Source organism: Mixophyes fleayi, chromosome 1 (genome assembly GCF_038048845.1).
Source record: "Mixophyes fleayi isolate aMixFle1 chromosome 1, aMixFle1.hap1, whole genome shotgun sequence".
Lineage (NCBI taxonomy): Eukaryota > Metazoa > Chordata > Amphibia > Anura > Limnodynastidae > Mixophyes > Mixophyes fleayi.
Window position 1 is genome coordinate 412,972,806 of NC_134402.1, and position 15,893 is coordinate 412,988,698.

A 15,893-nucleotide genomic window follows, 5' to 3' on the forward strand; every position below is an offset into this window, starting at 1 on the left:
GGGCTGATCCTCTACTGTGGAACGATCTTCCACCTTCCATCAGGTTAGCATCTACTCTCAAAGGCTTCAAGCGTGCCCTTAAGACTCATTTCTTTATTCAAGTCTATCAATCCTCCTCCTAACTTCCTTGTCCTGGGCTCTCCTCCAGTTAGTACCACCCTATTTGTGTCTCCCTCTTCCCTTTAGGATGTAAGCTCTCATGAGCTGGGCCCTCTTTCCTTGTGTACTCCTTCTACTGTTCCTTCACCCTCTGTACCTCTTGGCCTGCTTTTCTAGCCCTGTTTTCCCTGTTATCTTAAGCTTTGGCCTTCTCGCTGATTTCTACCATCCCTTTCACTATCTGACCCAGATATAATCGGATTTGCTTTACCCTGTCACCTGTGTTTGTATATATATTCTTGTATCATGGTTCTGTTTTCTGTATATGTAATGTACGGCGCTGCGGACCCTTTGTGGCGCCTTATAAGTCAAAGATAATAATAATAATTGCCTTCTATGAAGTAAACAGAATTTTGCTTGCAACAATCTGACTAGATTTCAAAGAACCCACTAGGACGTGCATGCCTCACATGTCACCTGAATACACTCTGGTCTTTCTGTGTGTTGTAGAACACCTGACAGCAGTCTCCGGGTAGAAACCAGGTTGGATTTCTAATTGCTCATTTATCTGTAGGACCTCCAATAGCTGATCCATTTCCTATAATGTGCCTGAAGCAGAGTCAAAAACACTGCCTTGAACAAGAGATTGTCCAATCTTAATATCAAGACAATCTCTTGCTCAAGGCGGTGTCTTTGGCTATTCTTCAGGCACATAATCTAGGCAGATTGTTGAAATCAAAATGCAGCTTACGTCACAGATGACAATACAGACATGAGGGTCATACAATCACCATGTGCGATTCTTTGCAGTTATAGTACACACATGTGATGGAAGCGCAGTTCTAGTCACCAATTCACAAACACCCTTCAGTACTCCAAAACACTCATTAAATACCCTTAAATATTTCCACAGTGGTGGAGAACGGATTAGGGGCAGTAACCAGATTGTGATAGATAGAAAAATGATAAGACTTAACCCTCAGTGTCCTCCCCCTGGTTATCGGGGACCGTTGGCTACCAGTGGAGAAGGTGCCTAGGTGACTAATCCAGTGTACTAGTATAATAATGACCTTTGTTGGCTAAACATTAAGTTTGATAGTATTATATCTGCATACATTAATTGTTTAATCAGGAATAAGCGAGAACAAGAGATCTGGGTTAAATACTCCACCTGGAGACATTTAAGAACAACTTGTCTAACTTTTATAACGATTAACATAAATACACACGCTAGACAATAACATATGTTAACCATGTATATTCATGTATAGGAACAACAAATGACAACTGTAAGGCAATGAGACAACGATGACAGTTCAGGACACACAGAAAGGGGTGATGGATCTCAAGTGTCTTCACACTTCAATTGCAGCACAAATTGAACAGTGTGGTTTCACAAGACAAGATACAGTAGTGTAAAAAAGATCTTTAAAAAAAATAAATCATGTTTCTCAAACTTCGTTATTTCAGATCTTCAAACAATAATGACTATAAAACAAAAGCAACCTGAGTAAACTCAAAATAGTTTTTAATGGTCATTTCATGTATTGAAGGTTAAAGAAAAAAAAAAAAAATACCAAACCCTCTATATGACCCACGTGAAATATTAATTGCTCCCCTAAACTTAATAACTGGTTGCAGTTATTGGTAATAAAGATGGCACAACCAAACTTAATTGGAGATCAGTCTTTCACATCGCTATGGAGGAGTTTTGGCCCACTCAACTTTGCAAAATTCCTTTAATTCAGCCACATTGGAGGGTTTTCATGCAAAATCTGCCCATTTAATGTCCTGTCACAGCATCTCAATTGAATTCAAGTCAGGACTTTTACTAGGCCACTACAAAACTTTAATTTTGTTTCTTTTGAGCCAGAGGGGGGGGGACTTGCTCTTGTGCTTCAGATCATTTTCTTGCTGCATAATCCAAATGCCTTGAGCTTCAGATCATGGACTGATGTCCAGACATTCTCTTCACAATTTTCTGAGAGCTCAGAATTTGAGATTCCATTAATTATGGCAAGTCGCCAAATTTCTAAAGCAGCAAACCAACCCCACATCATTACATTACAATAACCATGTTTGACTGTTGGTATGATGTTCTTATTGCGGAATGCCGTGTTAGCTTGATGCCAGATATAAGGGGACCCGATGTCTACCAAAAAGTCCTAATTGGAGAGAATAGCTCTCACTGTAGTTCACTAGAGTCCCAGAGCCTTATAAATGGCTTTGCAACCATTTCCAGACTAATGGAGTACAATAAATTTCTTTCTTTCTCATTTCTTCTAGAATTTCATTTGATTGTGGCATACTGAACCCAATGAGAAATTCAATTTGGCTCATTGGTATGAGTAAGTAAGGGGGTATTTACTATTTCACACAGGGCCAGTTGGTGTTGGATATCGGTTTTACTTCAATAAAATGGAATGACCATTTAAAAACTGTATTTTGTGTTTATGATGTCTGTCAATTGTTTCAGATCTTCAAACAAAATTAAGTGTGACAAATATGCAAAAATAAGAAATCAGGAAGGGGGCCTAAACTTTTTCACACCACTATAGACTTGTTACACAAACTAATGAGGTCTTTATTGACTTGCAAATGGACGGCTGTTTTGTTCCATATGAAAGTCCTGGGGAACATGGTCTTGACTGTCAAGGCCATGCAGCTTGCCTGGTTCGATCAAGGGTATTCCAGATTTAAAGCTCATCGAAATGGAACAAGTCTCATTTTCACCTGAACACACAGCAGATCTGTCTCCGAGGACAAATTGCTCTCTACTTTGGAGGCTGAGGGAAGACAACCTCAGCAGCAGTTGTCCAGTTACATATGGTAAAGAGACAACTGGGGGGCAGTCATTTTAATCAGTTTCAGTGTCTGCAGTCCACCAGCAGAGGCCAAGCTTCCGATCACTAGTTTAGAGTTCAGGGGCGTGTTAGATGCTCTAGTTTAAGGACATCATCTCTTGCAGAAAAAATCCATAAGAGTTCAGTCAGACAGTGGGGACGATTATTTCAACAGGCACATCCTGGAGAATGGTGACTATCAGGACATCTTTCTGCAGATTGTGGCCAAATGGGATCAGCCACACATCGGCGTGATAGCTTCTTAGCTGAACCACAAGGTGGAACAATCTTGCTCAAAGGGCCAGGGATCTGCATATGTTTCTGGTAGATGCGAAGACGGTTCCACATAAATTTCATTTATGTTCCCGTCTGTGGCAAAGTTATCATCTTCTCAAAAAGAACGTACGTCTCCCTCCAAGGAAGGAACCAACAGTCCAAAGGACAGTTTAACCATCAGGACTTAACTTTGCTGGCTTTAAAGATGTAGCAGCTGAAGCCATGATTCTTTATGATTCTCGGAGAGAGTGATCGAAATCATGCTCAGGGTCAGAAAAAACAAAGAGAACCATGCAGTTTTGAAGTGATTAGGAAGTTCCAAACAACTTCTTTCCCGTTTTCTCATCTCATAATGAACCTACACAAGGTTGTTTGGAAATTGGTTTGTAACAAAGTTTGCTCAAGGTTCAGATCTTTGCAATCTGTTTTCTTTCAAAACAGACTAGCCCTCTTACTAGAGGTGAAGACTTTTTTGCAGGGGTGAATGCATCAGAGACCACCATTTAGTTCTCCTTTAGCCTCTTGGGAGTTGAGTTTCGTGTTGAAGGCTTTAAAACAAACTTCTTTTGTACCATTGGAATCAGTGGACCTTAATTTACTCACATGGAAAGACAATTTTCTATTGCCCATCTCAGACAGAGGGTGTCTGAACTTACAGCTCTCCCATCTCATTATTCATGAAGGGCTATTCTTCATAGAAAACCCATCTTATCAGCTTAAAGTAGTTTCTAAGTTCCATAGGGTCATAGTCACTATTCACTTGCTTACTTGCCAGATGTTGTCAGGGCTTTAAAAGATATATGTCAGAAGAATCCTTGAATGTAGAAAGTATGATGATCTCCAGGTCCTTTCCTGTACAATTCTCCTAAAAACCGCTGGCCTGCATCCAAGTAGACTATATGGATGTACATCCTTTCTTTAAATTTGTTTTTCTAAATAGATTGGGGACATTACAGCATACAAAATAGGGTAGGCAACCAGTTTTCCTGTAAGACGTTTCCATATTTTTCAAGGGTGAGGTTTTCTCTATCCTATTTCCTTCTCTTTGGTTAGGTCCTGTGGACCTTCATTAGAAAAATAACAAAGTTCCCTGTGGGAAGGGACTACAGGAGAGGGAGGAGCTTAAATAGCTTACACAGACATTTGAAGTGCCAAAGTCCTAATGGAGGGTCTGCATCTTCATGGCTCCAGTGTCAACAAATGGATTTTAGAAAAAAACATTTGGCAATACAAATTTAAATAATGGCTGTTATATCTATTACCCTGTTTGCGGTGCTGGATGCTTTAATATGAATAAGCCATGGTTTGATAACAGTATATCTGGCAAATATACTATTAAAATGCATGACAGGAGAAAAAACACAAATAGTGTTTAAATGCCCTTACAATGGAAACTATATTTTGATGTATCATTATGTAACATCACTGCTCTCTATTAAATATCCTATAATAGTCAATTCTTTCAGAAACAACATTTTACCTGTGCTTTGAGTGTGACCTCTTCCATCTAGATCGAGACTTAGAACGAGAATGGGAGCGGGTTGTGGAGTGTTTCTCCACTATCTTCTCAACTGGTTTACCAGTCTCTGTTAAACAAAAATAAGCACCTTTAACATCATAAAACGGAAACCACTGGAAACATGCAGTAAAAAAAAAACATTTACTAGCAGGAAAGAGAGGGATTGCACATTTGCATGCACCTTACAGAATCCGAAGGCTCACTTTAAAGCACACCCATTACCTATGCACATAGGAGGCAGCAATTTTGTGGGCTGAATAAGAATGGGATGCAGCATAAAAATTCCTTAAGAACTATAGATATTGAGGTACACCAAAATCTGAGGATCACCTTCCCCACATTCATTTATGACGGACTTTCTGCTGTATTAGCTATTCTATGCTTCACATAAAACGTAAGTTGTGTTGGTCAACAAAAGTAGGCTTTTCTAGATTCTCTAAGCAGAATTTCAGGGTCAATTTTTAAAATAAAGGAAATAATGGCAACTATGCTCTTAGACACCCTGTCTTATGGTATATATACAGCCCAAACTCCTGTGTTTTTGTCATTAGATTTTGATACACATCATGACTTTGCAAATAATCCTAAAATTGTACATGCACCCAACCCATCATGCATACAGCACCAACAACCAGGACAGCAACTCCTTCCTGCTGCATCTATGAATTTTCATAAGACAAATGAATACTTAAATTAGAAGTTAAAAACTCACATTGCAGTCATGCTAGAATTCCAGTCAATAGGAGGCATGCTGGGAATTGTAGTCTGTTCCCAGTCCTGTATACTTATAATGCACTGAACAGTAAACTACAAATACCAGCCCTAGAAGGTCCTCAGTATCCCATCCACCCCTGCATGTATCAGTGCAATAGAAACAAGTCCTTGTCATCAGCAATTGCCAAAAGTGTAATGTCTGGTTGATTGACAGCTATTAAAGCCAATCAAGTTTCTGCAGAGGAAAGAAGGAGAAAAGCAGGAGAAAAAAAAAAAAGTTTGTACTTAAAATTCCTGCAGTACATTGTTCCAATAGGCATGCGAAACACTGATGTGTTTGCAATGTGCAACATTGTCTCCATTATATTCAGCATGTCTTGAAAAGTAAGTTACATTGTAATCTTCTATTTATGGGTTACCTACTTTTATCCTGATTCTTACTGGGTGTTGTGGTGGCACCTAGGCATATTTAGACAATTGCAATGAGGCAGATGCTGACTTGAGAGTAAGATGAGACCTCATCAGGACAGGGGACAAGAGTAGCAGAGCTTTTCTTAAAACTATTTTATGTGGTTTGGGGGGTGTATTTCAGCACTACGTCAGGCTGAAAAGAGAGAATATACCTACAGTATGGACTATTACTCCAAATACAACAGTACTAAACACTGTACATTCATTAGAGAGGTCTGGAATAATGAATGTGCAGTGTACACCAGGAATAGGATTGACCGTCAAAAAAAACAAAAAAACATACCTGGTTCAATGGCCTCTGAGATCAGCGACTGAGCTTCCCGTACACGCTTCATCACCTCTTCTAGTTCCTTTGCAGCAGCTTGCGGGGTCAGCTCAGGTGGTTTAACGATTGCATTGTTAGAGTGATTTATTCTGAGTGGAGAAAATAAAAATGGATTCTAATCATATCTGAAAATATTTTATTGTGAGCAATTTTGCATGTTTAAAATGCTAATGGTTGTTGAGGATTGAAACTATAATTAAAGCTCATGTTTGATAAATGTTCATCGTATTTATTCCAATTTTCCCAATTGATTGGAGGAGAAATGAGTGATCACAGATATATCCTTGATAGTTTTAATACATTTATAAGTGCAGTACAAGGCATGAATGCTATTTTTGTATTTATTTATTTTTTGAAATTATGCATACATCAAACAGGACTGTTTTTATGTTAATGTTGTTTCAATGATCTCTATGCGAGTATGCCACCATTAGTTCTTCATCTGTCGAGAAAGGAGAGAAGACACCCACCACAAACATCTTTTAAGCTCCTGAAATAGCTGACTGATGTGCTACACTCTAGCACGTTGATTGCAAGATCATTGCCCTTGGAAAGATGGAAGATCCACACTAGTCTGCCAAAACCACCCCCCCTCAAAAAACAAAAAAACCCACATGAACTAACATTTAAGGCATTTCTCCTGTAAACTGTAGGTAACTTTCTAGTAATCTATGAAGTGCAAAATGACTGAGGTACAATGGGGAGTCTGCTTTGATCCTGCTGTTTGCCTTGATTGTGCTAAAGTGCATAGGTTTGCAAAGCAAGATGGTAGTTTGCACCAGCAGAAGAGAGGGAGTTGGGCAGAATGAGGGCATTCTATGAAAAACACAGAGTAGGTACCTGGCGCGTCTTGTTTGCAGTGAGAAAAAGCAAACTTCAATTTTAATTTAAATTTGCGGCATTATTGCAATGAGAAGTAGGGTAGAGACAATATTTTTGGGGTTGTTCCCTGCTTTATGGAAAGGGATAGCCCATTTGTGTTCACAAGACCAAGTACCTTCATCCCTTGCCCTTTGTGAATTAGGTCTTGTGCGTCCATAATTTATCAGATCCAAATTTACATAGACTGTCCATGTTTTACTCTTGTATTTCAGACACAGGCTCAGATTAGCTTAATGCAGAAATCTGCAGCTTTCTGGCAGAAAACACACGTAAAAAATCATACACAGGTTTCACATAGGTGCTTTGTCAGGTGTAATTTAAACATGTAACAGATACAAGATGAACATACAAAATTGATTACACAACATGTGCGTGATGCTGGTATAAAAGTTGCAAGTTCCTACATTCATCTATACAGTTTTGTTTTCCAAAAAACTTTGGTTTGGATGAAAGGAGCTCTGAACATGAGGCGTCAGTACAAGACTGGCTCCTTATAAAAAGAACACACGAGGCGCACTACATGACCAACCATCTCCACGTTGGCTTTAAACCCTATATCAGAGGTAGAGTTCCAATACTCAACCTACAGTAAACGGACACACATTATCAACTATTCTATCAACAGCACTTTGAAAGGTTTTTTTTTTTTTTTTAATAAAAGGGTTGTCCATTAAGAAGAATAACCTACTTCAAGGGTCTGTCACCAAACATAACTCCATTGAATGTCAATGCTCTCGTCACTGAATTCTGGTCAGAAAATTCTACGAAAGCAAAACGGGTGGGTTGTGTCTCATCCCCAGCCATGCGAACAAAGCGGACATCTCCAACCTGCTTAAAAAACTCCAGAAGCTGTTCTGCTGTTGTAGTCTGAAAAACAAAAGTTAAAAGAAAGAAAATACATAGGTACAGCAGCTCTCAGGGTAAAATTTAATTCCAAATATTCATAATGAAACTAAGTAACATTACGAACTTTCATAATAAGGATATAATCAATGTAAACTATAGGTTTTTTATCTTCTTATAAAAAATAAAAAAAAAAGCATAATAACTTTTTCCAATTAACCAGAAGAGTGAGAGCACTGTAATCCGGGATAAAAAGTCACACTAGGGATTCCGGACCTATTAAACGCTTTCTCACACACAGCGCCACACCTTTGATATTATTCATATTTAGTGACAACAAAAATCTTAAATGTTGAAATGCACATATAAAACAGTTTACCTATCATTCCTTGTCTAAATTATTTTAAGCTATTTCATCTTATTTTCAGTTATGGCGAAATGTAAACGTGTCCTGGGAAATCGCCGATACACAATATGAATGAAAAAATAAAAATCATCGTGAGAGTCACAAGAAGGGATAAATAGACAAGTAGTAAGAAAGCAGACACAGAAACTTACTACCTGGGAATTTAAATTTCCAACGTAAATTGTTCTCCTAATTTCATCAACCTTTGTGGGATCGACATTGCCCATTAAAGGTGGTTGTGGCAGTTCACCAAGTGCTGGTATGGCAGGTGTTAGTACTGGAAGAACTGGGGCAAGAGCTGGTATAACCGGTTCCAGCGGCGTTGGTAATGTTGCTGCCAGTGTGGCAAAGGGAACACTAAGCTGAAGAGACAAGTGAAAAATACAGTTTAACAGTGATTTCAATGTGAATTTGTTAATCTTAGCTAATAACATATATTACATATAAACAACTAGTGACAATATTTAGTGTCCAGTTAGCACAGGAACCAAGTGAAATTTAAACAGTACCTGTCATACACAATGTATTAAATAGATATATGAACAAAATGCATAAGCAAACACATCTATATAGATTCCTATATATTCACCTTTGCACATTGCAGCATGAATCCTGCATCTATAAAGATTTACGAGTAATAGAGTAAACATCCCATGCACTGGCAAAGAGCATGCTCAATGGGCTCCCGATAGACATTCTGTGACATCATACAAGTTTTACTTCATGATTACTAGTGTCACAGAATTGGCTGCTAACAGACGTTAGTTGTTCAAAATAAATAGTCTAAAGCATTTATAAAGCAAGGATCTGGGCTACAGGTTTAGAAGCCAATGTTTCTTAAGAATCATACTTGCTCTAATAATGTACACAACAATTAGGTTCTTAATTTGACTAATATTAAGGTTAGAATATGTCAAACCTGCAAGACATGCACATGTTACAAACCAAAGAGCCTCTTATATGTACATGGCCTTTACAATTCTGTTTGTAGATTTTCAAAATAAAAAAAGGCTCAACTGTACAACTGTACTGGCATAAAATGTTAGCAATGTATAAATTTGAACAGCGATTTTACGGTGGATATACTGTGTACACACCTTACGCAATCATGATCAATTATGTCTGACTTTTTTTTACACATTATATGTGACATTGCAACTAATACAATTCAGATGGAATAAATAATTTTTTAGGAAAAAGTGAAAAAAAAAAAAAATAAGATTCTGCCATATGCTGGTTGCAGAAATGTGCATACCTCTAAACTAATACTTTGTGGAGCAACCTTTGTCTTTTTAATAGCAGTGAGTCTATTTTAATAATAAGTCTATCAACTTGGCACACCTGGACTTTGCAATTCTATCTCATCCTTCCCTGCAAAAAAGTTCAAGGTCCATCAAATTGCGAAGGGATCTCCTGTGCACTGCCCTCTGTAGGTCATTCCACAGGTTTTCAATGGGATTGAGGTCTAAGCTCTGACTGGGCAATTCCAAGACTTTGATCTTTCTTCTCTGAAGCCATTCCTTGGTCGACAGGGATATGTGCTTTGGATTGTTATGGTGGAAGGTTACAGCAGGTTTCGTGCCCAGATATTTTGATATTTGGAGCTATTCATTATGCCCTATCCTGTTTAGAAGTACTGTTCCAACTGAAGAGAAGCAGCCGTCAAAGCAGAATGCTACCACCACCAAGCTTTGCAGGTATATTGTTCTTTGGGTGATGAGCTGTGCTGTCTTTGCATCAAACATATATTTTAGAATGAAGAGCAAAAAAGTTCAACCATGGTCTCATACCATTAGACATTTTCCCCACATAGTATGGGGTGACCATGTGTTTTTAGACAGTCTTGGATGTTCTTTTGCGTGAGGAATGGCTTCCGCTTTGTCACCCTACACCATAGCCCAGACATGTACAGAATATGGGCCACTTGTCAAATGCATGGAGTGACAAGTTCCTGACAAATTCCTGCAGCTCCTTTAATGTTACTACAAGGCCCTTTGGTAGCCTCCCTGATGGGTTTTCTCCTTGTTCTGTCATCACCTTTGGAGGGACGTCCTGCAATGTCCATGCTGCGAAAAGCAAAAAAGGTTGAGTTTCAAGCGCTAGAAAATCAACCTCTTTTACTTTTCATCTTTTATGGGATTTTTGTATGTTCCATTTACAGTGTACTAGCAGCAATTGATAGTACTTTAAATCACTTAAATGTCCCTGTTGTGCCACATTTTCTCCACTTATGGATGATGATCTTCACACTGATCCATGGTACATCTAATGCCTTTGTAATTGTTTTATACCACTCTGACTGATCCCTTTCAACAATGAGATCCCATAGATGTTTTCAAAGCTCCTTGTGGACCATGGGTATCACAGTAAGATGCAACCAAGAAAACAGCAAGGAAATCCTACAGGAACAGCGGATATTTATTTGGTGTTAATCACAATGACATTAATTGCTTGCAAGTGTAAGCTAATCACCTTTGAACCTGATTTTGAATGGTATTGGTTAACTTTGAACACAACCACAACAATTATGGAAAGGTGTGCACACTTTATATATCCACTGTATCCAAAAGCCTGCAATCATTTTAGAATTGCCATAGCTACTTGTCCTAATTAGACTAAAACAACCAACGCCCAATACCATTCCCAAACCTATAGACTATCCCTTCAGTACTTTTGGGTTACATTTCACATTACACACACTGAATGAAGTTTGAGGAGGTAGATTTCCTTACCAATGGTACATCCACTTTATCTCTTCGGAGAACCTAAAGTCAGATAAATTATTAGGAGACGCCATGAAGTATACATCACATACAGACAATTTTGTGCAGAGGAGACAATTTGGGAAATCCCTTAGATTAGTTTTCAACTAAAATATTAAATCATGAATTGCCTATAACTGAACCACATGTATACGAATGGTTTACAAGAGGCTGGCAGCAGTAGCTTCTTATGTCTTCTATAAACAGAGTTCTCTCAATTTGCATGTAGCTTAATATAAACTAAAACATGTGAAGGACAATATTAGAACATTAGCCACAAAGGTATCAATGTGGGCTCCTAATGATGTTTTTCACAATGTGGGCACTAAGTGTAATGTTTATTGTGTAACCATGGTCATTTTTGTTAGTACAGAGTTCTTATTCCATAAAGAAATGTACTGATTTGGTGGATATCATTTTTATTGCCATCCATCATCATTAAAATAGGACATCCACCAAATCAGCATGCTAATTTACAAACATTGTTAATGATTTTCCTGCTGCCTTACAGCTAAGAACCCCGTCTTGCCTCAGTAAGAGTTAAGTTTCTACAGTTTGACATTGTTGCAACAAAGTTAAAAACAAAACAAAAACATTACATGTATATATGCCATGTATTTTAGGAAAGTACTGTAATACTTACAGATGCTAGGGAAGATGGAGATGGTGTAGGGATAGGAAGCAGACCTGCCCCAGGAAGTAGGCTTGATAAAGCAGGAGCAGGAGCCAAGAGAGAGAGGGCCTTGGCTTCTTCTGGTATTTTGCCTGCAAAAGAAGAAACAATCCTCATAAGAAAGTTTAATGTGCAGTTAATACTTCTCACTTAAAATCACTACATAAATGAAACAAAAAAAAGAACTAGCATAGCCTTAGTAAGAAAGAATAAGAACTTAAGGTATTTTCTCCCCTCCTGTTATTACCCTGATCTACAAGGAAACAAAATAAAAGTGAGTAAATCTTCATATACTAAATCTCATCAAATGGAACTTTACTTATAAAACTGAATAGACAATTATTTAACACTTTTGAGCTATGGGTCACCTGTACTGGAAACTTAAGGTTCATGAACCAAACGATATCAAGCATGGAGCCATTTCCCAGGGCGTTGTTTTCACGCTGATCGAAAGTTGTGTTACACATGACAACCGTTCGTGTTGGCTGCATCACTAATAGCACACAGAACATCAGATACAGAAAAGAAGAACATTTTTTAAAGTTCAATCCCCAAAAAATGCAAGTTACCAAATTCGTTAAAATAAATAACGCAAAAGAGATAAAGTAAATAAAAATAAAATAAAAAAATAGGGAGAATGAAAACAAGTCCTATTTAAATATCATTTCCTGCTCCACAATTATTACTTTACCATTTTATTTTGGTTAGTTGATTTCAAACTAAAGTGTTCTAAACAAATCTACAAAAATCAAAGGAGGGGGTAAAATTTAGTGCTTATGGATGTGATTATGGCAGATTAGATAAAACCATGCAAGGCAGGTAAGGAATGGTGCAATCCTCCCATATATGAAAGGCTAGTAATATGCACAAGATTTGCTTTGGGCTGTAAAGAATTTGTCGCGTTCCAAGTGACCACATATTACACTACAATAGAGGTGCGTATCCTGTGGGTCAGAAGCCAAGTGGGGTTTAAATCTAGTTTTGGGGTCCTCCTGTTGTCAGTAGTGCAATACATTCATATAGGAGTTTGATGCCATTAGCACATTGACGCTAAAGGTTCAGCAGTAAAAAAAAAAAAAAAAAAAAAAAAAAAAAAAAGGCAATGCAGCAACATAGAAGGAACAAAACACTAGAAAGAAAGGTAATATTGGGCATTACATGAAGTGCTATAATAAGACAGCAATTATTCATTAGAAAGATGATTAACTGGTGCCATGATCACTTAATATTCAATGTTGCATAATACATATGAAGAAGCAAAAATATATTGCCCATGGCTATAGAAATGGCATTCTGCTTCCCCAAAGTGCTGTTCTAATGCTCTTACCCTCAAGAGATCACAGCAGCCAATAGGCAACTAAATAAAATAATGGACAGAAACAGACTATTACAACCGATATAAAACCTAAACCGTTTATTTTCCCGATACACTGTAAGGAATAGAACCCTATCTGCACTCCCCAGCCTTTAGTGTTGACTGTGGCTACAAGAATAATATATAGATAAGAATATTAGCATACAGGTTCCTTACACACGGGCCGATCACTCTCCAATTTGGTTGTGTAAGTGGGTTGCTAAATTGGATGAAATCATGCAGCCCATTGAGCCCTGCAGCCGGATCACTACAGGATCACATGGTGGTCCATAGTGTGGTCGGATGATGAGTGCACATGCAGGCTGATAGCTGTAAGTTTCCAACAGGCTTTACTTATTATTTTTGGAGATCACACACACAATATTAGGCCAACTGACCAATAGTCAGCCAACGTGCTATATGTGACTACATTTATTACACCTTTTCACATAAGCATTGTAAGCATTGTCAAACTAGTAAATGTCAGTTTTGCAACTGCTGACTTTATATACAGAATCTCAAATAACATATTACTGCAATTCTGCAACTGTCAAAGCGTTGGTGAGAGATGGGAAAAGCATAAACATTAAAAGGGGAAGTATTACGTTTACAAAATGATTGTATCACATAGAACCTGAAAATAATACAATATAACTGATCATTGTTTGCAGTTTACCAACGGTTTAGAAACAATGTTCTCTAATTAATTAGCGCCACATCTTCTGATCAAATGGGGAAAACTTAAGATAAATTGAAATTATGCAATTGCGAGATAGTAACTATTTTACATTTATAGAACAAATTGGTTAATTCAGTTTGTGTTTCAAGCATAGAAATTATAAAATACTGTAAAAAAAATTTCTTTAAATGATGTCAGAATCTGGTGTAGTGACGACTAAAGATCCAAATAGATGCAAGTAAAAATATATGAAATATTTGTATTCTTTCTTCCTGTCAGCACATCACCATGAGGCTTTACCTATAGGTTTCACCAGTGGAGGCGGGACTAGAGTTTAAACTTCTCCTCCCCCAATAACTAGCAACCTCCATCTCTCAGGAGCTGTAGAGGTGGAGAAATAGATGGAACATAGACAGCGAGGGAGATGAACAAGACAAGCAGACAGTGATACAACACAATATACCCCCATGTGTCTGAAAAATAAACACACTGATAATACAGAGCTATGTGTAAGGGATTTAACGAAAAGAATAAATCTCTACCCACCAATGCAACGTAAAGCTTGACCTTCAAAACAGAGTGGGCAAAAATTAAAATGACACCTAATGAGATAAAGTTCACGGAAACCCAAATGTGCAAAACCATGTAAGGATTGCAAAGGCCGGTGAAAAGTTCAGAAAAACGTGTCTGTAAAACACATTGCTAGATTACAGTTTTGCTTCAGGGCGGATTTATGCAGACCCACAAAGTAGAATCAGCATCTATAGGAGAGAATGTCACAGAATTAAGCTAACAAATACTGAACAGTATCAAACTAACAAGTTATCTGATTATCATGGAATACAGAACAATGAGTTACATTTAAGAAAGGGAGCAGTCCTGTGACCACAGCACCTAAGTGCCAAAAGTAGGTTAAAGAGTAAACATCTGAAATTACAGATGATACAGGCACAGAGAATGAATCTATAGCTATGCATAGCTACAAGAAAGAACTTCAAGATCAGAAACATGTTTACTTGAGCAGTCTGCTAGTGTAGTCTTGTAAGGAATATACACTGTAAGCTCCACTGGAGCGGATGATTAAATATTCTCTGTTATCCACATTGTTACAATATTTAGAAGTAATGCAATTAACCTTATTACCTTGAATAAAGTTTATATCGCTTAATTCCAAGAATGGATAAAATTAGTGAAAAATACTGTTGGTCATCAGCGTTTTATTTACACCAGCAGAAATATTTGTTCTAGGCTTAGAAGTGTTTAGTCTCTAGATAGACTAGATCAATTTTTGCAATAGATTGAACTTATATTAGTCCACAATGACAAAAGAGCTTATCTTCTGCGTTATTTAATTTATATTACATATTCTCATCACCGTTGCTATGTAACTAGTTGTAATTCACTTTTGAATGATAAAATTCTGATCTTTGTATTTTTATTTATGAACATTGCATCAAGACTCAAGTGTACACTCCCCTAAACGAATACTTTGTGGAAGCACCTTCTGGATTTACAACAGGAGAGTCTTTGAATAAGTCTCTATCAACTGCGCTCACATGCACTTTGCAAATCTCTTAAAACAAGTCTGCGTATGAGAAATCCAAATAATTCGGAATTTCTCCCATCCAGACTAGTTCTGGACATGCTAACAAATATGACGACTTGCAAATGAGACATCAGATACATTTATCATATAAGAAATACAAACAATGTATAGTGTACAAGATAGACAATTGCCTCTAAGTAATCTGAGGTCCGACTAAAATTATCATCATGTGGCAATATATTGTATGATCAGATCATACTGCTCTGCCAAAAAATTTGGAAAAATCTTTCTGCATTTTAACTTCACAGCATATTTGAAACAGTATGACCTGAAAATATGTGGGAAAATCTATGTACCAGTTCCTCTCTTTTTTACCAGACACTGTACAAATATTATACAGATGTGTCTGGTAACATTTGGGGGCACACCGAGTATGTCCATCACCGAATTACACAGCTACAATATAAACACAGTTTCAGTACGTTCAACCTGGACACATTA

At 37.6% G+C, this 15,893-nt stretch overlaps 1 protein-coding gene across 5 annotated transcripts in view; it reads right to left on the minus strand.

The window, feature by feature from the left end:
* SREK1 (splicing regulatory glutamic acid and lysine rich protein 1) overlaps nucleotides 1-15,893 on the minus strand; it is a 62,567-nt gene that overhangs the window by 31,222 nt on the left and 15,452 nt on the right. For 3 of the 5 annotated variants that reach the window (XM_075182660.1, XM_075182643.1, XM_075182676.1), the window contains exons 3-8: nucleotides 11,784-11,905; nucleotides 11,111-11,143; nucleotides 8,531-8,740; nucleotides 7,818-7,996; nucleotides 6,206-6,336; nucleotides 4,699-4,804 (exon numbers count right to left, since the gene is read on the minus strand). In XM_075182660.1, the coding sequence (XP_075038761.1) occupies nucleotides 4,699-4,804; nucleotides 6,206-6,336; nucleotides 7,818-7,996; nucleotides 8,531-8,740; nucleotides 11,111-11,143; nucleotides 11,784-11,905 (781 nt within the window). The remainder of the gene's footprint in view (nucleotides 1-4,698; nucleotides 4,805-6,205; nucleotides 6,337-7,817; nucleotides 7,997-8,530; nucleotides 8,741-11,110; nucleotides 11,144-11,783; nucleotides 11,906-15,893) is intronic. The other 2 variants (XM_075182668.1, XM_075182653.1) reach the window with 1 other exon arrangement.